The sequence below is a fragment of the Taeniopygia guttata genome, chromosome 3 (genome assembly GCF_048771995.1).
Source record: "Taeniopygia guttata chromosome 3, bTaeGut7.mat, whole genome shotgun sequence".
NCBI lineage: Eukaryota > Metazoa > Chordata > Aves > Passeriformes > Estrildidae > Taeniopygia > Taeniopygia guttata.
The window spans coordinates 85,812,008-85,834,928 of record NC_133027.1 but is presented as its reverse complement, the minus strand read 5'-3'; the positions used below and the strand labels follow the sequence as shown (position 1 = coordinate 85,834,928).

At 38.3% G+C, this 22,921-nt stretch overlaps 1 protein-coding gene across 1 annotated transcript in view; it reads right to left on the bottom strand.

Annotated features, from left to right (window-relative positions):
• The window catches only part of ZFAND3 (zinc finger AN1-type containing 3), a 137,183-nt gene extending 115,637 nt beyond the window's left edge, over positions 1 to 21,546 (bottom strand). The window contains 1 exon segment of the mRNA NM_001256231.1: positions 21,384 to 21,546. Within this exon segment, the coding sequence (NP_001243160.1) occupies positions 21,384 to 21,454 (71 nt within the window). The 5' untranslated portion in view covers positions 21,455 to 21,546.
• Between the last annotated feature and the right edge of the window lie 1,375 nt (positions 21,547 to 22,921).

Genomic DNA, 22,921 nt, shown 5'->3' with positions numbered 1-22,921 from the left:
GCCACACAATTTGGTTCTACTATAGAAGAATTAAGTTTATTTAGTTACTGTAGTAAAGCTTTCTCAAAACATAGATGAATAGTACCCTATGCATTCTTTTAGTAGACAGTATTCCAGTCTGCTATTTTTTTTTATTACATGTTAATTCAAGTTAACATGCACATGACTCACTGAATAAAACTGACATATTACTAGTCTATATTTATTAATTTCTTCACAGACAAAAATTGAAACTCTTCAAACAAACACCTGATAAAAGAACTCGCTGTTATGGGAAAGCTTACTGCATAAACCTTTGCATGTTTAACTTTCTCTGTAAATAATGAAACAAAAGGAAACCATTAAATAAAAGTATTTTGAGTCTTAATATGTAAATGTTAATGATTATAAAGATGCTTTTCCTTTTTTCTTTTAAATAGACCAACATCTTTCCATTCGCTTTTGCAGCTATATGGTCACTACTACTGTCATGGCATTGATCAGGAAGTGAACAGCATGAAGTATCTTCCATAAGAAATAGAATGAGCACAGCATACAAAAAACAACCCAGACAGCATCAGTGCTGAATTGGATCTATCAGACAAGTGTCACAATGTCCTAACGGAACACTGGCATTTTTATGCTAGATTATTCTGAGTTTCTTATTTTTGCGTCTTTCTATACCTTTTCAAAATATCACATAAAACTACATTTCTCAAAATTCTAAAAGGAAGCAACAGCATTTGTTTCCACATATTCAGATTTGGTAGTTAATATAGCTATCCCACCAAAAAAGCAAGCATTATTTAAAATATCCAAGTGCTGGGGATCTTGTCAGAGTCCTCAATTGTTTTCTTTCTGACTGTAACCAAGAACTGTTCTCTATGCATGTTCAACTGCAGCATGCCTGAAAATCAATCCCTTATATTCCACTATGAGCATCTGTACCCATAGAAGTGAAAAGAACAGATTCACAGATACATTTTAAGTATCTTTCTCCATACAGCTTGTCATCTCAGGCTTAAAGGACTCACTTTGAAACCTTAACTAACACTCATCACCGTAAATGCTACTGCTGTTATCCCTGACACAGAACAAACTATTCCTTATGCTGTCAATCAGCACTGCTCACAATCTGCTATAACCATATTTGAATCACTTTCGCATGGGCTAACTTCCAGCTACCACTCATCATACCTGGGGATTTGTTAAATCATTCCTAGGATTTGTTAAACGGGAACCAATGTCATGAAGATCAAAGTCTGTTATTTACTTGATTACTACCTGAAAAGACAGTCAGATCTACAACAAAAATACTCTCTCATCAGAAGTTTAAGCTTTATTTTCTTAAAGATATTATGGTGAACCGGGCACAAAAGAAATAATGCAGGTGTTGTGATATGTATGCAACTACAGCCAACTTCAAAAGTATCTTGCAAATATAATTCCTAAAATCATTTATTTTCCTGAGAGACGTTTACAGCATGAGGGCGGCATGCATTAAATCAAAAGTATTTCTAAGAAAGACCAGCTGTGTCCCACACTGTTCAGTAATACAGAAGGTTATTTATCAGTAAATATTCTACCTGGTTTTTCTGAGCACATCCTATGAAGAAGTGGCAAATTGTTCCAGTGTATCGACCTACTAAGGGAAAGTGGACTGGACTCCAAATCCCAGTTTAGTTCTTGGCTGGAGTTTAGTTCTTTTTAAAGTCTGGAGAACTTTTAAAAAAAAAAAGTAAAATATCCTATAAGGCAATAAAAAAGCAGCAAAGGAAGTTGAGGAGAGACTAGAGACTGCTCATCTTTTATTAGATGGTGCTCACTTCCCCTTAGCCTTCACACTTAACCAAGGTCATAAATTTAAATTCACTGTTTGTTCAGTAAAAAAACGTTAATGACTCAATATACTTTCAAATATACCATTGGTCTAAAATCCATAGGTTGTACCCAGCACCCTTAAAGATGATGAAAAGTACCCACAGAGGCAGGAGTTAACATAGTGCCTGTCTGCTGTGTTAACAAAATCTGTACTCTGGGTCTCTGCTAGTTTGCACTGAACATTTATAATTCTCTAGGTAGTCTAACATCTGTGAAACATTTTACAACTCAAACTATCAGCACACATGGGTTTCTGCTGTTGTAAACACTGAACCAGCTGAACTACTAGAAACACTAAAAATAATTTAATGTATAAAGGAAATGCATTACAGAAGCAGGCTACCAAACTCCAGTACCAGTGGGTGAGTCACAACAAGACTTGCAGCAAGTTCAGGAGATCTTCCCTCAGTTCTATAAAATCCAAGTTAAATACATAACTTTACACTTGCATTGGAAAGCTCTAGTGAATGCCATCTGCAGTGGGCACTACTATATGATAATTTTGACTGCAAATGTCCATGTCTGCAAATGAATCCATAGGAAAGAAATACCACTCAACAAAATTAGCATTCAGTAATCAAATGCATTTATTTATGTAGTAGCCTTCTGTGTTATTAGAAGGGGAAATGCTGAATACTGTATTAAATGAAACTGGATCAATATTACAACTTAGCATATTACAGGATTCAGTATCACGTAAGCACAACAACCCAGAAAACGTGCCCAGTATAGAAAAGAGAAGCAATTACACAAGCATGTATCTGTCTGCCTCCTTTTTACACTGTATTACAAGAATCCTGGTCTATTTTTTTCTGCTTTTCTTTTCGGCATAATAAAACTAGCAAATCAGAAGGTGAGAGAATCAATACATTGGAAGGTATTATTACCAAGGAAAGAATCTATAAAAACAAATATGAACATTTACTATATTTAAATAGAATGAGAGTCCTTCACAAAATGTTTGAGAAATGCCAAAGTGAATAAATCATAATTTTTACTCACTTCCTGCTCCCTCAGTGAAGGTTTGCAGGAACTCCCACTTCTGCTCTTGAGACTTTAGTAACTTCAGCAGAAGAAAAGAAGTAGTTTGACAGGCCCACTAGATCTACTGAATAATTTCAGCCTTTAAGTGTCTCTATAGAGGTTAAAACAACAGAATAAAAGCAAGTGAGACACTTTCTTTCAGTAGTCCCTTTTAAAAATGGTAAGTGGCTTGTTATTTTCAAATGGCTGTGGTTTCAGATTCCAGAATTTTATTCTCCTCCAAATTTCATTGGCAGGTCATCTGAGAACTGTAATTACTGGACATTCTAAACATAAATTTTGTATGCATCACATAAGGAATTTTGTTTCCTTGTATCTTAAAGTTAAAAAAAAAGTAACAGATCATCTTTGTTAGAGTCAGCTATGACATATTAAATGTTCTATTAAGTAAGAAAACACTAAGGTCCATGGCTTCAATGTAAGTGAGATATATAGATATAGAGAAATATATAAACACACATCACAGAACAGTCAAAGTTGGAAGGGAACCACAAGTCCAACTCTTAAAGTGAATGGCCCATACAGGGATTGAACTCACAATCCTAGCTTTACTACCACCATGCTCCAACCAAGATAGAAATATACATGTATAGATAGACAGCCAGATAGATTATATATATAAATTTATATGTATACTTGTATTAGTATACTGTTAATGTCAGTTTATGGCTTGTGAAATGTGCTGTCTGGAAACCTGAAATCAACTATTAATCATAAGCTCAAGCAGTCAGCTCTTGGCTTTTATAATGTAAAAGTACAAAGCAATATACAGATATATTGTTTAAAAGTCATTTTTTCTAGACAACAATTTCTAAACACACATTAAACCTTTGCATTTGAAATAAAATGCCCTAAAATTATGAAACAATGTTCTTCCCTGTTAAATACTCACTCTAGGGGAAAAAACAAAAAACAAAAAACAAACAACAACAAAAAAAAGCCACCCAGAAAACCTCAATAAAAATCCACAAATCCTCCCATTTCCTCAGCTATCTTATGCTATTTTTGGTATTAAAGCTTATTTTAGCAAAGTGACCACACTTTCCTAAAGCTTCAAGATGCAGATAGAATTCTAGCTTGCATTTAACTACATCATCTTTCATAGTTTACCCAACAGCTACAACAACCATCACTGTAAGTAATTTCAGAGGAAAAAAAGTTATATTCAGTTTTATATTTTTGCAACTGTGCAAGAAAACCATAACTACACTGCAGATTTCATTTTTCCTTTATAACAACTATACTAAAACTGGTTACCCTATGTGGGCAAAGTTTCTTCCTATAATACAGCGTGAACATTTCATCCCAGAGCACAGGGTCCAGAAGCCTCCTCAACAATAGTGACAAAATGGTCCAAAGGAAAAAAAAAAGTTTTTTAACTACCTGCTTCTTACCTCTCAGCTGCCAATGGGACAGACTGTCATATCTGTCTCTCCTTGTTCTGCAGTTTGTTCCCTAAAGGTAAGCATCTTATTTTGAATCATCACTTTCAGTTGGAATTGAAGTATTACATCTGTGGTTTTAAAAAAATTCCTGTGAATTGGAATATTCAGTTGAATACTCCGGTCTTCATTTTTCAGTGAAGCTCCCTGATGTACAAAGCAATACACTTGTACATCAGGCCCAAAGGTTTTGAAAAATTTTATCTTACTATTATACAAGCTGAAGGTCAGTGACTGCAGCTTACTTCTGGCATTTATAGCATAGTAAGAAAAAAAAAGTTCTATGATTTTATAGAAGTGTCTCAAATAATTCAAAGGCTGCTTAGGGGAAGGCAAAACATCTCCAAAAACATTAGCCTTCTCCATAAAAGCTGTTTTGTATGAAAGCTTAACATTCAGTTGATACCACATGTAATTACAAAAGCAGAATTTAAGTGGAGTAATGTGGTTTTTTTCACTACTGACTCATTTTCCAAGTTACTGAGGCTTTTGAAACTGCACTGAACCAAACATCACACCCTGGAATGTCAGAGCTCACAGCTTTGTCTAGACTCACAGACTATTTCTTACCCAGTGCAGGTATCCACATGTCACTGAAACTAGATAGGCTTTCTTGGGTGCATTTATTATGGCAAACACTGTTGGTAAAGGTAAAAATATTCCAAATACCTTTTAAGCTCACAGGATCATACATACATACTTACTAATGACAGCTATTGTCCCTGTCTCTTTGCCCTGCTACCTCTCCTCCGATTTTAACAAGGAAGTATGGGAATTTTAAAACCTGCTGATTCAGGATACCCAAACATAAGTATATTTTAAACACCTTTTTTTTTTCTGTTACCATCATCTAAATTATTCCCCTCACACTGGTCAATGTGTTCAGTAATCCTGTCTTGTAAGCTCAAACAATTTATTTGAACACTCTGTTCAGGAAAAATCCTACTGCTACTAGTGTTGCCAGATTCCATGAGATACTCAAACATATTGCACAATAAGGCTGCAGAGAAATTAATATATGAGTTAAAATGCAACAGAATGGACCTAACTACATTTATTCTTCCAAATTCTTCCCTCAAACTTGTAGACCGTTTTACAGGCTGTAAACATACTCATGCAAAAAATCCACAAAAGAAAAATTACTGTATCTTTCTCAAGCACAACAAATACTTGGAAGGAATTTCCAGCTCAAGACTAAAATAAGTCAAATTATGCAAAAATTTGGTATACTACTATGAGGTCTGTCAAAAAAATAGTCATAAATTGAATGCGAACATAATGCTGATAAAGTATTTCTTCCAAAACAGTTTACAATCAGAAACAATAGTAAGTTACTGTGGCATGATGCATCTTACCGATGGGGAAAACATTCATATTTTGTACATACACAAGATGATCTCTGCCAGTAATTAAACACATAGAAATTGTTCAAAGCTGCTTCAATATTAAACATATACATGTGTTCTAAAAGAAATGGACTGTACAACTACACTTTAAATGCACTTAGGTCAAGTCATACATAAGCCTATCCAATGCTCTGACAGTGACTGCCACTGAAGTAAATCATCCAATTAAGATACTCACCACAGTTCTGGCTCTGGATTCAGTCCTACAAACCTACAATCACTGTTTGATTGCATTACGTAAGTATGGATGGTAACATAACATTTTCAAAGGCTCCTGAGTGTCAAGGGGGTTTAACACAGAAGTCATTTAAGTGCTTTGAAATAATTTCTTATATTTAGATTTTCAGTGAAGGACACTCAGTTACAAGAACTATGTTTGCTTTGCTACTCATGAAAGATAATGAGGTTTTTTTTGTTTTAAACCAATCATTTTATTTTCAGGGCATCTCTAACTAGATATAGGCCCTCCCAGGAAATCTCAAAACTCAAGTTGCCTAAGGGAAAAAAACATACAAAAGACTCTATGATTCTATATCAGAATTCAATTGTGTTTACATCAGTCTTAAGCTTTTCAATATTTGAAAGTGTACAAAAACAACCTCAGCAACAGAAACACAGAAGACAAGACTGTAAGATACTCTAGAATGAAAATACCCATTGATTCATGATTTCCATCAATGTAAAGTAATATTTTTCCATTTTCATGCTCCAAAGAGTAGTGACAAATGTTAGCTGTTTTACTTACAAATCTCTTTCAACCTTACAAATTTCAGCATCATCCTCCTCTTAATAAGAGGGGAAACAAAGCTTGAGTTTCTTTCTTACTGTTTGTCTCCCAAAGATGGGAGTTTGACAATATCCATCCACTGCAACAAAAAGTTCTGTGCTTCCTCTGAAATTGAGCTCAAATGACTCCTCAAATGTTGTACGGTGTGCAACAACACTGCCCTCTGCTCTTACACATGTAAATTTTGCTCCTGTAAGCAGCAAATCATATACTCAGTAGAGATCATTCAGCATTCTTCATACACACCTTCCATTCACAAATCTTCATTTACGTTTACAGTAGGATAACAAATAATTTGATTTTCGATCTCCTCTGCATTTTTCCCAACTTTGTACTTTTGTAGCTGAACTCATTGTATCTCTACTAGACACAGGTATTTCCTGGTCTATGTTGTATCACACTTCTTTTACATGCTTTGGAAAGGAATTCCATTCTAGGATTTTGAACTATTCTAGTGCAAAACACATTGATTTATTTACAGCTGACAATTCTGCATAATGTCAACTTTACAAATTGTTTTTCCAGTTTAGGGAACTTTTTGTGTCCCTAAAGTACAAATAAATATTTTCATGTGATTGGTGTTCCAAGTTTCGGTTTAGTAGAATGGAAGTATTAATGAAAAAAGTAATTATCTTACATTTCAGTCTCTCTGTGGCAGCTCTGAAAAGTAGGATGTATATGGCTATCACTTGAAAATTGTAACAAATCTCATAAAGCTCAAAGAAACAAGCAGAAGCTTTTCTTTTTTGAAAAACCCAGTGTTGCCTACTTATCATCTTAGTAATGCAGCAGTAAAGAGTTATTCAAGAATCCAGCAAAACATAAACAAAACTTGCTAATCTCATTTCCTCTCAGCATCTAACTATTGAGAAATGCAATTAAGTAAACACTATGCATACTAAATGACAGGGGGGTTAGTTAAGTGTTTAGGCCAATCATCAAATGCGCTATCAAAAGCAGGAGGTCTCCTTTGGAAACAACTCTGACAGAACCAAATCTGTTCAGCTAATCAGTGACCCACAAATCTAAATTCCCAAATTTAAACAAGCTGATCTACATCAGGCCACTTTTGCATTTTAAACATATAAGTTGTTAATTCATACAATTAATTGAAGAGAAGTACTTCAAAACTACATAAAACCCATCAGCAGCCTCTTTTAAATAAATAATCAGGATCTCTCAAACATCTTAAACCTGTAGTAACTCTGAAGTCCTACTGACTCCATCAAGACCTAGAGCAAAATTGTAAAATGCATTGGTGCTTACCATTATGTAATGTGTTTCTTGCTGTTGTAATTCAATTGCACATAGGCAGTGAGGTTTTTTCTAAAGAGTTTTAAGCAGTATGTGGATAAGTTTGCAGTGTCTACATAATAAGATAGATCACACTTTGTTACTAGCCACTTGACATTTTCCTTATAAATTTGTAACTAAAGCCTTTATGCAAGTGCAGCAAAACTAAAATTTAATGGCTGGAGGACAAACAGAACAACATCACCCAAAACTATTATATTCTTTCATTCACAAAAATAAAAATACCTAGGTTTTTCTTTTTTACTTGGAGTCCTTAGAAGAAAAGGCAACAAGAGAACTAAAGGACTAATCAAAATACGAACATGCTTTACCCTCCTCCTTCCTATCTCCTTTAAAGTCTTACCAGCCTAAATTTAGTCTCGAGTGTAGATGTTTGTGGACAGTCATTCTCACATGGTGCTTTGGAAGCTGACTCAGGAGCTCTTATTCCACTGCTGTTCAGGTGAAAGCCCCTCAAGTAAGACCACAGCTAGTACTGAAGGCAGTGCAGACCAGCTGTAGGGGCAACTCACTCTTCTCCACTATGTTTGCACTGGTCATCTCATGGGAAGTGAAGGAAATGAGCTGCTGCTCTTGTCCTTCAGTGGCTGACAGGTCAGGGAACAGCACTTTCTAAAAAGGGAGCTAGTCAGATGTGAAGATGGGAGGAGACCCCCTATGTAATGCATTGTGCCTTTCTCCTATTTCACATAGCACACTTCCCAGGTCTCAGGCAACTGCATTTCAATTACCAGGGTAAAAAGAATTCAGAATGCACATTTTGCTTTAAAGTTCAAAGGTTTTAAACATCTAGTGAAAAAAAAAAAAAAATCCATCATCCTACATCCTTCATGACAGGAGAAGGAAACCTTTACACAGGGTGATATTTTGGCTTTTCCATCTTCAGTGAGCCACACTAATGTAAACTGTAATTTTCACAGCTGTCATTTTCACAAGCTTTTACTATTTTCTAAGTATTCAAAGTAGAGAGCTTAGAATTATTTACATGAACAAAAATAAGGGCATCACAGCACTCAGAGAAACTATTAGTCTCACCATTTTCCTATTTTAGAATAACATGGAGAAAGTGTGGGAACAAGCCTCAACTTCTTATTTTCCTCTAATAATGGCGACTGAGAGAATAACTCAGAATCAGTACATTTATTTCATCCAATTCCGATAGTGGGAAATCAGGGCCAAGTTAAATATTTTATTCTCATGCATGCAAACAGCAAAGGCTCTTTTGTTAGAGCAGCTTTTTATGCATCTCTGAAGGCAATCTCAGGCAAAGGTACAGTAAGCAAGCAGAGTGATCATTAACAGCAAGTAACACAAATGAGCCCCAAAACCTTACCTCATCCTGAACTCTCATCCAAGCTATGCGTAACCTTCTCAATACACAAGAAGAACAAAGGAGTTTTAACCACCTAACCACTGTGCCAGGCTGCAGCTGCAAACTGCAACTATACTGCTTCATTAACTATGTCATATTAATGCTGAATCCTAAACAGAAACAGGAGTTAAAAAGAAATTTTAAAAATTAAGCAAGCTGCAGTATCAGCCCATAACTCTTCAATCATCTCTAGTCTTCAAGTAAAATAAAAAAGAAAACCTGATATTTCTATGATTCTGCCTAACTTTAGGCTTATAATCCTAAAACTGTGCACCTTCTTCAGTTGCATCCTTCACACAGGCAAGGCCCCTTATGAAAGGAGCCCACAAAATCTTCTGTCACTCTCTATTTACACTAATGCATGACAGAAGTCTGGGAAATTTAGTGACATATAACAGAACTTTAAAAAAAAAGTGTCTTCAGCTATTAAACTAATTAACAGCAAATATGTAAATTACTAATTTCACGTACTTTGCTTTCTTGTTCTCTTAGCTCCTAAAACCTTTACCCAATATCTAATCCTGTGCAAACAGTCGACTGGCAGATGACAATTTTGGATTTTCAGCTAAGCATCATTTTTCTCCAGCCAATTCATTTAGATCGTTTTTCTCTGTTTTGGGAAAGTAAAATACCACCTATACCCACTCAAAGAAAATGTTTACACTTACCTAATTCAATTAGACTCAAAGCAACCACAACACAGCTCTAGTTTTTTTCTAGATGGTTCAAATTGAAGAGTTCAATCTTTTGTGGTAAGGAAAATACCACACTTAGTGTTTCCTACATATCATGCCAGAAACAGGGGTTTCTGAACAACATATACATGAAAACAATACAGAAACATTAAATCAGGCAACCTGTCCTGGCTGGCAGAACACACTTGTCCTTCATGTCATTGCTGCAACCATGATGACCTAAGGGTATGAGCAAGACTGATTCTGGGGACAGAGGTAATATGTAGGTATATACCTGGAAAAAGTAGATTAACTTTCCCATACACTGAAGAAATGCTTGTGCCTCCAAAAGCTGGTCTACTTTTTCCAAATTAAGTAGTCAGCTGTGCTACTAAAAATGTAACACTTACCTTCAGAATTTTCTTGCAGAATGATGAGGGACAAAAAAAACTAAGTCAAAGAAAGTTAAGCACCACTGATTAACCAGATAATGGTCCTCCAAGATGAGGAATCATGCTCACCATTTCCCACACTCTTTTCTGTAACTGCCTTCATGGACACCCAAAGAACACAAGTCCTTGAAGCTTCCATTTGGGTCAGAGTTTTACTAGGTAACCTTAAAAGAAGTATAAACCCATTTGGACCATAAACTGATTAAATACTAATTGGTTGTTTAGTGGCCTTAAATAGTGCTTCAAAATAATGATTTTAAAAAAAAGAACATCTCTTCTTTATACAAGTTTACAGAAACATCTTGCTAGCAGAACTCAGAAAGCCACTCTAAATCAGCAAACTGAAATAATAAGGACCAAAAAAATGCTAATAACAAAGCAGCTAAATCACTGTCTCAATGGCATCTAGAAGTGTGATGGAAACTTGATCTGAAAGGGGCGGGGACGGTGACACAGAAAGCAACAAAAAAAATTATAACAATCTCTGAAAGCTGCAGACTTAAGATTCTCAAAGCACTGCTCCAGTTCTGTTTACTTTAGGATTCCAATTACAGTAGTTTCAACACCAACCAGTACTTTCTGTTATCTGAATTTCAGCTGTACTTCAGCTCAAGCAACTGAATTTTAAACTCTAATGCCGGAGTTCTTGTTGTACCACTGAGTGATGTCATTTTCAGTATAATTTAATGCATCAATTTGCTATAGAACAATATACATCACTGTAATGCACATCACTGTGGTTTTGTTTTTACCTTTTGAATCTCTCTTTGCAAGTCACTTGAGCAGAACAGGAAGTGTCAATTATTCACCTAAAGATTTCTGGTCTTTCCTGAATTAGTCACACAAGAACTTTAATAGTCAAAGAAGAGACTGCATCACAGAATAATGGATAATAATGGGGTCCTATCTTCATCATGAGAGTGCTGCAAAACCACCTGAGACTCACAGATGTGTAATGCAGGCAGTTCTTGCTCTTCTAATTGCATAGCAACTCTTCTGATTGAAAGAGATTTCCTCCACCCACCACAAAAACTTCCTTCTAGATGAACCACCTGGGAAACAACAAGTCAATTGGTCAATATTGTCCTACAGCAAGTTCTGATTTAAAACAAACACCTGTTTCTAAATTCAAATAGTCCTTGCTACAACATCTCTCATCCAAGGCTTGTAAAGCACTGTGGAATTTAATGAAGAGGGATATATGATTCACAAATGAAAACAGAGAGTCCATGCAGAGAAAAGCATGGACTGACTGTCCCACAGTGTTATCAGCAGCAGAAATAGCAATAAATCCTTTCCAAACATAAATGTGAGAAGGGGACTTTTATTTTAAAAATAAACATCCTATTTCCCATATCTTTATGGATTTATAGTTTCTAAAGTCTTGTCATAAACAGATGTCTCAAAAAAAATCAGCATTAAAGCACAATGTCTAAAGTGGTATCCAAGAAAATGTTAAAACATGAACACATCCAGTTTCCTAAATAAAAGGAGTCAACCAGCTCCATGTTAATTATTATTTCCAAGGCAAGTTTAATTTCAATATTTTGCCAAGACACACTAATCACAAAGTCTCAATGCCAAGAAAAATATATTTGAAGTGTGCAAATATTATAGTTAATTGCTTTCTTTCAAAAGTTCAAAAATGAGTCAGCACTTAGGGAAGGTACTGAGTATATATAGACTAATCCTAAAAGCCCTTCATAAGTTATTGCAAAAATAATCATTCATCCACACATCTGTGTACAAAAATAAAAATAAACAGTATTTCAGCTTCTTCAAAGCATTTAAAATGTATTTTCAATTCTGTAAAATTCTGAGCATTTAAAAAATTTAAATTATAATGCTTTTTTCTTATTAAAATGGAGTAATTATACTAACATGCTTGCAAATTAAAATTGGAGAGAATCTGCTTTATGGAAACATGCTACACAATAATTACTTTAATTCCTTCATAGAAGTACACAGTCAAAAGTTTATGCTAAAAATAGAGATGAATAGATTTTAAATTGATAAACATGTTAACAATTCAGGGGAACATTTTAAACCTATCTGCATGAATAAGCAAGCATTTGTTAACACCTGGACTATTTTGGAAATCATTACTGTCCATTAGTTCACTGAAGGAGATTACTAAGGAAAAGGTAATAGGAGGGCATTAAGCAATGAATAAGCATTACTAACGCCTGCAAACTGGTGTCAGCAATACCTAACCTAGAACTCTTCTTGCTTCAGGTAAAAAAAATGCATTTCACTCAGTAATAGTGGATCCTTCTTAAAGAAAAGTTTCAAAGACATTTAACTGATCTATGAAAAAGCCAGGCTCCTTAACATTGACATTATCTTGGACCAAAAGAGGATCTAATCAATAGTTAGAGGACAATACAATTTCCAGTACTGAGGAATTCTCGATAAATGACAGCATTTTGTATATTTTACATATGCAGCTTCATCTGAGACGCCTCCGAGCATAATAATTAGAAAAAAAAATGCTGCAGTTAATGGCAACAGAGTAGATGTCAGTAACAGTCATATTGTGAAGGACAGTTGTGTTTTAGCAATTAAGCCAATGAGGACAAGACTTTAGATTTTGCTTTTCCAAGGGCATAACTAGGTGGTTATCACGAAACGAGCCTGCTTTTCGTTCTTTCAAACACTGCTTCAAATCCACTATTGTGCTCCTTTCTCATCCCCCTTCCTTTGATGCTTAGTATTTAAATAGGACTTTCAACTTAAACAGTACATTCAACCAAGCAGAAGTTAAATATATACATTACTAAGGCCTTCAAATAAACAACTCACCCAACATTAGACAATATATAATCTAAAGAGTCAAAAACTAAAGACAGTAATCATCAACCAAACTCTTTTTCTCTGTTTGTCTGACTGCTTATTAAAATTATTTTAGGAAAGCCGGTTTTTATCTCCATTCAAAATTTTTCATTACTTTCAGTTAGTCTCTAATTTACACCACACAAACATTGGAAATCCAACACTAGACAAAGAACACTTATTAAAGGACATAACAATGATGAAAGTAATATTAAAAATAATCTTCCTTAAAACACTAATAAAAACACCACAATATTTACAAACTGAAATTTATCTTCCTTGCATTGACTTCTATTGTTCAAATTCGGAACATGAAAATGGTGGCCAGATTAAACAGATGGAATCAAACAGAATACCTGAAAGTCTTTCATACATAGCATGCAGCAGCACTCTCTGCTGCCTGGAGGACGCCAGATGACACACTAAGTGTAAAAATCCATCAACAATTTTCTAATACAACTTCTCTGTACAGGCAAGTACTGTCCTTACCACAATGCTACTAGTCAGCTGCTATAAACAGAAACTGAACACACAACTGTGAACATCTTCCTTCTCCTCATGGAATACTTCAACTCTTCAGCTACTATGTTTTCCTGAGTACAGGTAAGGAATAATTTAGAGTTAATTGAGCTATGCATTACAATACATGTACTGTTTGACATTCAAGACTTAAAAAAAGTGTCAAAAAAAAATAGAAGTTTAACCTCACACTCTTTAAGTACATAAACTTTCCATGATCGCAACAAAAGACCCATCTCTATTACAAAAACAGCTTTACATCAAAATCTTAAATTAGAAGATAAGGATTGGGCATTTTTACAGAACCTAAAAATACCAACCCACTACTTCTGTACATTAATGTCATTTTCACAGCCTGAAACCATTGTAGTAATTCACACAGATGTTTCATTTGTCAGAACAATTTATTATTCAATGCATATGGTATGCTCAACAGTATTTTTTATGTGGCCTTCTCAGTGCCTGAGGAGATACCATTTTAATATCTGTAGCTACCCTAACCTAAGTTTCTTCACAGATCTATCATCGAGAGAAGTTGATTCATGCTGCAGTTACTGCCTGATTTTCAATTCTTCTTCCAAAAGCAAAGAGGGGACTCTATCCCAGTGAGCCCTGCCTGTTCAAAATAGACAGGAAATATTTCTGACACTTCAGTTTAAAAAGGAGAAAAAAAAAAAGAGGGAGAAAATATCAATGGAATTTACCAGCCTAAAATGAACATGAATTTTATCTTAACCCAAATAAGGGTTTCAACATAATCAAGATCAAATACTATCCAACACTCTCAAGACATTTGTCTTGACTTTTGAAGTACAATGTTAATTACATCAGTCGGGATTGCATATTTAAGGAGACACATGAACACAATTTTTAACTTCAAAGAATATAAGCAATAATTGGCTAAGAAAGTATATCACATTTATAATTTTTACCCCCTGGCTGTAAAGAAAGCCTGTGCCTACTTACATGCACTAACTTCAAATTTAAAAACAAATTAAAATTCAGTAATGGCATAGCATGTTAGTGAAAACATTCAAGTCAAAACCAGACATCTCCAATAAATACATCAATCAAGTATCATTCTCTCTAGTTAATGCTTTGCATCACTGATTTCAACACCCTAAAAGAAATACTGAATCATGAGGCTTCCACCCATTTGCTGTCCAACATGCAGCAACAATATTAACACCAAATTTCAATGGAAGTGGTAAATTGTTTGAAATGTATGGAATTAAAATCAGCAGCAATATTTCCCCAAAACTGATACCTATATTATAACCCTCTGACTGACTGGGCTTATCATCAGAAACTTTTGAGAACCGAAAGCATCTTCATCAAAATGAAGCATTATACAAAACACATCTACAGTATCATACAATATTTGAACATTTTACTAATTATCATTAAGACAGATATTTCCAAGGACTAACTGTGGAAAAATTGCCAGCATTGCCCAAAGAAAAATAACTTTGACTAATCACAGTTTACAGAAGACACAATCAAATTCTGTCACACAGGAAGACAAAAACTGGGAAGGTGACCTAGACAGAGTAACTTTTAACTCCTCCAAGTTCAAAAAGGAGGACAATCTACTTCTCCCTTGTTTGTTCCACTTGTAAGAACAGCAGCTACAGTAGTGAATTTCATTCTGACAGATGAGGAAGTTACAATTAGATTAAAAGATGCTGGATATGACTGTCTATGATTAACACAGCACCCATTTAATATTAGAAAATATTTATAAAACTTTTTATATACAGATTTTGAATCAATTCATGGTTTAAACAAGAGGGCTTTTTCCTCAAATTCTGGCTGCACTAAGTTAACAGACATTTTTAATCAACCAGGCCTATTTTTGGATCTTCTTAAATAAAACGCCCTCATACACCAGCTATTTGAATTTATTCACTCCTTAGAATTATCACACAGCAAGTTTAAAGGAAACAAAATCAATTACTTTTTTTTCCCACAGAGAGAATGGTTAAATTATGGAACGTCTTCCTTCAGGACATTTTAAGGGTCAAGAATAGATATGGCCTCATTATGCAAATTTACTGAAAAATAGGTAATACCTACTAAGCTGTAAATCTATAAAACAGAGGACAACCTTATATCAGACTGCCAGAAGCAAAGGAGGTATACCAAGATAAGCATCACTGCATACTTGCTCTGTCCTTATGTTTATTCCCCCAGCATTACTTATCACCTAAATCAAAAATAGGGTTGGATGTATCTTTGGTCTGATCCAGAACAGCTAGTTTTCATGAAATAACTAAATCTCCTTTCTATTTTGTCTATTCTATTAAATACTGCAAAAGAAAGCATTGTTTTCACATTCCTAGAAAAAAGCTTATTACAATTAAAGAATTAAATCCAGTTCATCTGCTTTTACTTCAAGTTCAAATAAGCCCCATTTCACAAGGTAAGCTTCTACAGCAGATAGAAAACTTAGCAAAAACCTGGTACCACTTGCAACTGCAGTTGCAAGAGGCAAGAGCTCATTGTACAAAAAACATGGATAAAATTTATACCTTTTGACTTTATTTGATATGTCCTTCTAGTTGTATTATGACTGAGGGAAATCACAATTTAGCATTTTAATCAAACAGGGAACATGACAAAGCTCAATTTCTCGCCACCAATCTCTCATCAAACAGAAGCTTCTCTGTCTCATAATTCTCAGTATAGTCTAAAATTAGGATCTAAGCAAATCATTTCAGTGCCTCTCCAATATCCCCTATCATACACAGTAGCACTTTGTAAGAAAGTTGTAAATAAATCAATTTCTCATCAGAGTCTTTGTTTCTTATTTAAATAATCTGTCACTTCTACTTGTGCAATGCACCAATAGATATATTATTACAGCAGTTAATGCTGGATTTAAATAAAAACTGCTTCAAATTCTTTTACCCAAGAATTTAACAGAGTATTATATAAGTTCATGCATAATATTAAAAAATTACAATACTAAAGTATTTTTAGTCTTAACTTAAGAGCAAAATAGAGTACACTTTCTCACATAAACCAACAAATTCACTGCTTACTCCAGCATCTGATCCAAAGTGCCAGCCAGTGAAAGCCTGGCAAAGGAACTGCATGATCCAAGCCCAGTGAAAACAGATTCTCAGAGGGAAAGATACATATTTCAACAGTTTACTCAAGCTTCATTTAGGAACATCTATGTGAGGCTGCAACAACAATTAAAGCAAAATTAGGTTTAGGGAGGCATTATGCATTCATGATGACCTACACTGCCTTGTGAGATGAGACAGTGTTTATTAAAACAGCAGTGTTTATTAAAAAGGAACACTGAGAGTTCCTATGGAATGAATAGTGGTAATCACCAAAAAAGTAAAGAAAAGACTAGTCAGAAAACAGGCTTCTAAATGGCCATTGTTTGTTTAGATGCTAAAAGCAAGCTTTGGTGATATACACTCACAAACTCATCATGCTTAAGTTAAATGATTCACCGTTTGATCAAATGTTTAATTTTAGCAAACAAAATTGAGGGAAGAGCCAGATTGGCATGGCAAGGATCTGATGATACATAAGTGACTGGAAAATCCAGACTCAGAAATAATCTCTGAATTGGGCCTGCACAGAATGCTTGGGGTATATTGTCTCATCACACATATGATGCATGCAGTGTCAGAAAAAGGCGGACCAAATGGCAACATCCTGCAAAAGCCCTGCTGGCATGTTCTCAAATAATATTGCTATCAGTTTTAGCTGACTACAGTACATTATAGTTGCCAGAACTAAGATGAGATGAAACTAATCATACTGTGTTTTCAATCAACTTCCTGCTGGCTGCCACCATTTCAAGAATGTAATTCATTTTTTTTTATGTCTATTAACATATTTCCTTCTTTTCTGGTTCTAAGGCACTAAATGCAATAGTATGGTATCAATCTGGACAATAAAAAAGAAAAGTAGTAGTCACTACAGTACAAATAGAACTGTAAAAGTATTACCCTCTCTGACATACACTTTTCACAGTATATGCTACCAGCAGCTTACAAGTCCCTTCTATGCACATAACCATTTAACAGTAGTATCCCCAGCCCTCTGACGGTTTCACTCACAAGTGAAACCATCATAGAGATCTTTAGAAGTCAAAGGTGAATTACCAACATGTAAGTCATTAAAGAATCAGCCTCATCTCTAATAAGGAAAAAGGCTTAACTGGAATATAATACAAGTAATATTTCCATGTATTTATAAAATCTTCAACCTTGAGTTCATATACACCATAAGGGAAAGGCTTCTGAAGTCCAGTAATCTAAGAAAAAATAAACATTACATGATTCTATGATTATCTGGTCTGTTAACCAGGAAAACATAAGGAAGCATTTTTCCAGGTCATAAGAATCAGAAGTTAAATACAGCATATTTTAGATTGAGAAATCTAAAATAACTTGCATACTGAAACCCTTTCCAATCTTTGTACACTAAGACTATTCCAATAAAAAAGTGAGATAGTTGCTAATGACTGAAGTTGAAGATATAAAAATAGGGAGAAGGTGTTTGGAAATAATTTGCTCCCCTAAGTTGTACAAATTTTTCATAAATAACATGAATACTTACGAGGTTTCCCGATTGATATTATCTGGGTAAGTGAAATGATTATGTAAAATATAAAGATCATCTCAGTGCTCCATTTAAACTTTACTCAAGCAGAAATGACAGACTGAAGATTCTAAAAAGAAGGTTGAGTCTGCAGATTTAAAGACAGATTCCATGATCTTCAACAAAAGGCAAGAAAACGTTATTGACCTTAAGCAGATGTATCAGAAGTTCTTAACAGCCTAATTCAAAAGTATCTTCTTTCAGCTGTTCATTTTTCAGTCTCTTAGATCTTGAAACATCAAGAGTTTAGTAGTTTTCCAGTCTCTAGAGATTGCTGAAACCTAGAGGATCTGAATTTCTAATATAAGCCCAAGTCTTCTAAAAGAAGAACCCCTCCAACTTCCATGCAATAATACATACTAGTCTGCTCCTGCAATCTCTTTGCATGCCATCACTATCAACATGTGACTCTGGAGCTACTTCTATCCCTGTTCAACCAATGGGCAAGCTTTAGCACAGCAACCCACAGCTTACTTCATTTGTAATACTTCTTTCAGTCTTTTCCTTAATGTTTCCTGTCATTGTGGCTTATTGTAGAAAGCATGTATCTTACTACAAACAGTCCTGTAAGCACTACATAAAATAAATTCTATAAAACCAAGGCATCATCTTTTATACTTGGTAAAATCTAGACCTTATTGTTTGACCCCCATACACAAAATTGCTCTGCTGCTTACCTGGCTTGGGCTCACTCAAGAAGAACTGTGAAAGGGTTCTCAACCATTGCACTGACAGGACCCAAAAACATAAAGCAATACTGTTCCTCTACAGTAGTTTATTTACAAATTCAATGGAAACTACTACATCAAGTTACAAGTTTCATAACTTTTCATAGCTTTAAATGTCCTGGCCCTGTTTTTCCAAAATGTGACTTGACAGACATTAAGATGAAAGTCACAGGTAAGACGCTGTCTTAAAACATGTCATAACCCTAGCTAGAGCAAGGGTTGCTCTAGGAACCTTAGGTGAACTCTAGAGCATCAGAATTTCAACTTCACACAAATATAAGTCTTTCTGCTATCCCAACTTACTTTCTTCAGAAAGCTGGCATAAAACTGTAACCTATTAAGAACTCCTGACAATGCAACTTCAATAGAAAGGCGTATCTGCACTGATTTACCAGACAATCCATTCAAGCACTAGCAAGGCCTAGGTAAATAAGGTCATGTAGTCACTTAAGCTTTTTCAGGACTGAAAAGTACAGCAATCAACTCTGGAAACTGACAGCACCGTTTTTTAAAGCGGAAAAATAGATACTTAGTTTGCCACTGTGTATTGAAATGCACCTGGCAGACACTTAAAGAGACTAAAAAAGAGACTAATTCATTCACTGTAATAATGGGAAAAGTGAAGGGTTTTTTCCACACTGCTGTCTTTCAAAATTATCATACAAAAACACCCCTGCATGGATGGCATTCTGAAGTTAAAAAAAATGGGAGAGGGCAAAAAAAATACCACTTGATATCTGCTTGTGCAAGAGAAGCATGTTTAAAGAAAATCAGCTTTAAAGGCAACAGGTTTTCTTGAAGGCCTCCTGTAACCATTAAGCAGATCCTTGAACACAAGGCACCATATTTTCTTCTCTTATCAAAACATGCTGAACTAGCCAAGAAGTCGAGCCCAGAGAAAAAGCTCACTTTCAACTTTCTATGATTCTCCCATAAGTATCAGGTTACACACATCAGTGCCCTGCATTAGAGATAGCAAAAACTTGTCCTCCACTGCTTTACAGAAAATATCAGACCCAAATATGGGAGCTTAACAAAACAAAACAAAATAATTTACTATGTATTTATAATCTGTCTTGAAAGATCACTCCCAACAGGGCCATGGCATTTGTTGCAATTCAGGCTTCTGTCATAACTAAAAAATGGGATTTTGTTTAAAATCCTGCCACTTCAATGAACCAACCAAATGTACAGTCACATCACTAAATCACTCTTATTGCATCTTTTTTCTCTCAGTCTCCACTTCCCCAGAGTACCTTAAATTGCATGACATAAATCCCAAGAAGGTACAAGTGTAAATCTCAGATGGGTCTCAAAAGTCTATTTAGTCACATACTCTATGCATTTTCCATAAATAAGAACATTAGGGACTAATGTTGCTGTGATAGACACTAAACACATTTTATGACTATGTGTATCTGCTAGAATACCATCTCCCACGGTACAACTGATTTTAAAAGAAAAAATCAGTAACAGAAACATCTTCAACACACACGACCCTAGAGGTGGTAGTTTAGGAAAGAACAGATTTACCCTTTTTTTTTTTTCACCTTTGGCAAACAGGAATGACCCCTACCTAAAAGGGTATCAGCAAGCAGCTAACAAGGGCCTTACCTATTATGAACCACTTCACTTTCATAAGGTGGAGAAAGAAATATGTTTTTGTCCCTAGCTGTTTTCTCTCATTAGTTATTTTGCCCTGCCTGAATTGCAGCGACAGCTTCCCGGGCACAGGGCAGGGATGTGTCAGGGACACCCGTCAGGGCACCCAGGGGCCCGCATTACTCATCTGCGCCTTTGAGGAGCTAAAGGCAGGCCCCGGAGCGCAGCCCGCAGCCCCAGAGGAGGGGCGGCCTCTCCAGGAAACCTGCGTGCCTGGGGAAGCGGTCAGGCCTCCCCCGCAGGGCTGCCGGGAAGGCCGCGGTGTCCGGACGGCGGGGGGGTCGCGGGCGGCTTCAGCACCCCCTCCCCCTCCGCGCCCGGGGCAGCGCAGCCGCCTCCCCGCGGGGCACCCGCCGCCTCTACGCCAGCGGCCGCAGCCGACACCGCGGTCCAGCCCCCCGGGACCCGGCACCCACAGGCAAGGAGACATCCCTCTTCCGAAGGGGGGGAACCCCCACGGCCCGCCCGGCAGGGGCCCGAGGCTGCCCCCTCCCCGCGGCGATCTGCGGGCTCGGCCCCCGCGACCGCCGGCATTGGGGGTTACGACCTGGCCCTTTTCCCCCCCAACGCCCGGCCGCGGCCCCCCGCCGCCTCGCCCTTCTCCTGGCCGCCCGCCCCCCTCCGTCCCTCCCCTCCCCAGCCCAGCCCCGGGCCCGGCTCACCCCCAGAAGCCGCAGGGGCAGCGCGGGGGCAGGCTGGGCGCCTTGCTGCGCTCGCTGCCGGCGTCTCCCATGGTGGGGCCGGGGCGCGGAGCGGCGGCGGGCGGGGGGCGCGCGGCTCCCGGCTGGGATTCCAGGCCGGTCAGCTGGAGTCGGGCGGCACCACTGGGGAGGCGGCGGAGGGGAGGGCGCGGGGGGGCCCGGCCGCACCCTGCCGATGGGACGGGCAGGGGAGCGGAGAAGCGGCGGCACGGGGACGCGGAGCTCCGTGCGGCGATGCCGCACGCCCACCGATGCCGGTGACCGCCCCGGTGGCACAGCGGCGCGCGCCTGCCCTCCCCAGAGCGCCGCTCAGCCCCTCGCGCAACAATGCGTGCCCCCCTCCGGCACCGTGGTTCCCCCCGTCCTGAGCGCGATGGTTTCGTCAAGCCACCGAATCAGCTGGGAGCGGCATGTACCACAGCACATCCTCGGGGGATGTCGGGGATGTGAAGTTGGGGCGGATCGCGTGCGGGAACTGGGTGAGAAGCGAGTTTGGAGTGCGCCCATATGGTCGAGAAGAGAACAGAATTCTCAATGACGAGTCCCAGGCGGGGCTGAGGCCCTCAGAGCTGCCTGGGGCCGCTGCCCTCTTTTGCCTCTACCCATACATTGGGCACACAGTGGTACAGCCAGGGACGGCCGGTGGCGTGGGGGGGGGCTGTGCCGGTGCCGCTCGTACATGCGCAGACGGGCCCCCGACGCGGAAGTCTGTTGGAGGGAGCGGGTCCCTTGGGGTCGGAGCGGGCCGGGCCGGGCCGGGCCATCCTGTCCCGGGCTGCCGCTCCGGCTGTGCCGGGACCTGCTTCGCACAGGGGGGCTGTTGAATAGCTTTCACTTGTCCTGGTCCCTGCCAGCGCGGTGTGCCGGGGCCGCACAGCTGTGCGCTGTGCGCGCTCGGGAGCTCTCCCCGGAGGCTGGACGGCTCTGGGGGGCTCCGGTGCCGTGCAGGGTGAGGCAGGGACTTGTTCCCTTTGGGCTCCGCTTGGAGGGAGGTGTAGCGAGGACGACGTTTGGCCTTCTGTTTGCTTTCTTACCCTATAGATGTTCGTCCTCGGTTCCCTCAGTCCGAAATAAAGCCGTGTACGTGTTTGACGTACTCGGGGCTCTCCTCGCCTGTGGTAAACACCCCTAGGTGTGTGAGCACACGGAGCTGTGGGCTGGCTGCAGCCGGGAGAAGGCAGGCTGCGCTGGCCCCGTTCTCTGGGACCTGCAAGGGGTAAGGTATAGCAGGGAGGGAAGAGCACAGCTGGCACGGTCATTTCTGGCTGCCGCCCTTTGACGGACAGGAAAGGAGAGGGGAATTTCCAGCACCTGAACTTGAGGGGCTGAGTAATGGGAATTGTAGGATTGTACTTCTGGTCCTTGTTTAGCCAGTAGCATTGAGTTAGTTACAGCCTTGCACCCTCTGTACCTTGGTTTTGTCTGTGAAATGGAGACAGTGCAGACCACCCCCACCCCCCCACCCCCCGCCATAAATTTCAGATCTGAGTGGGAAATGT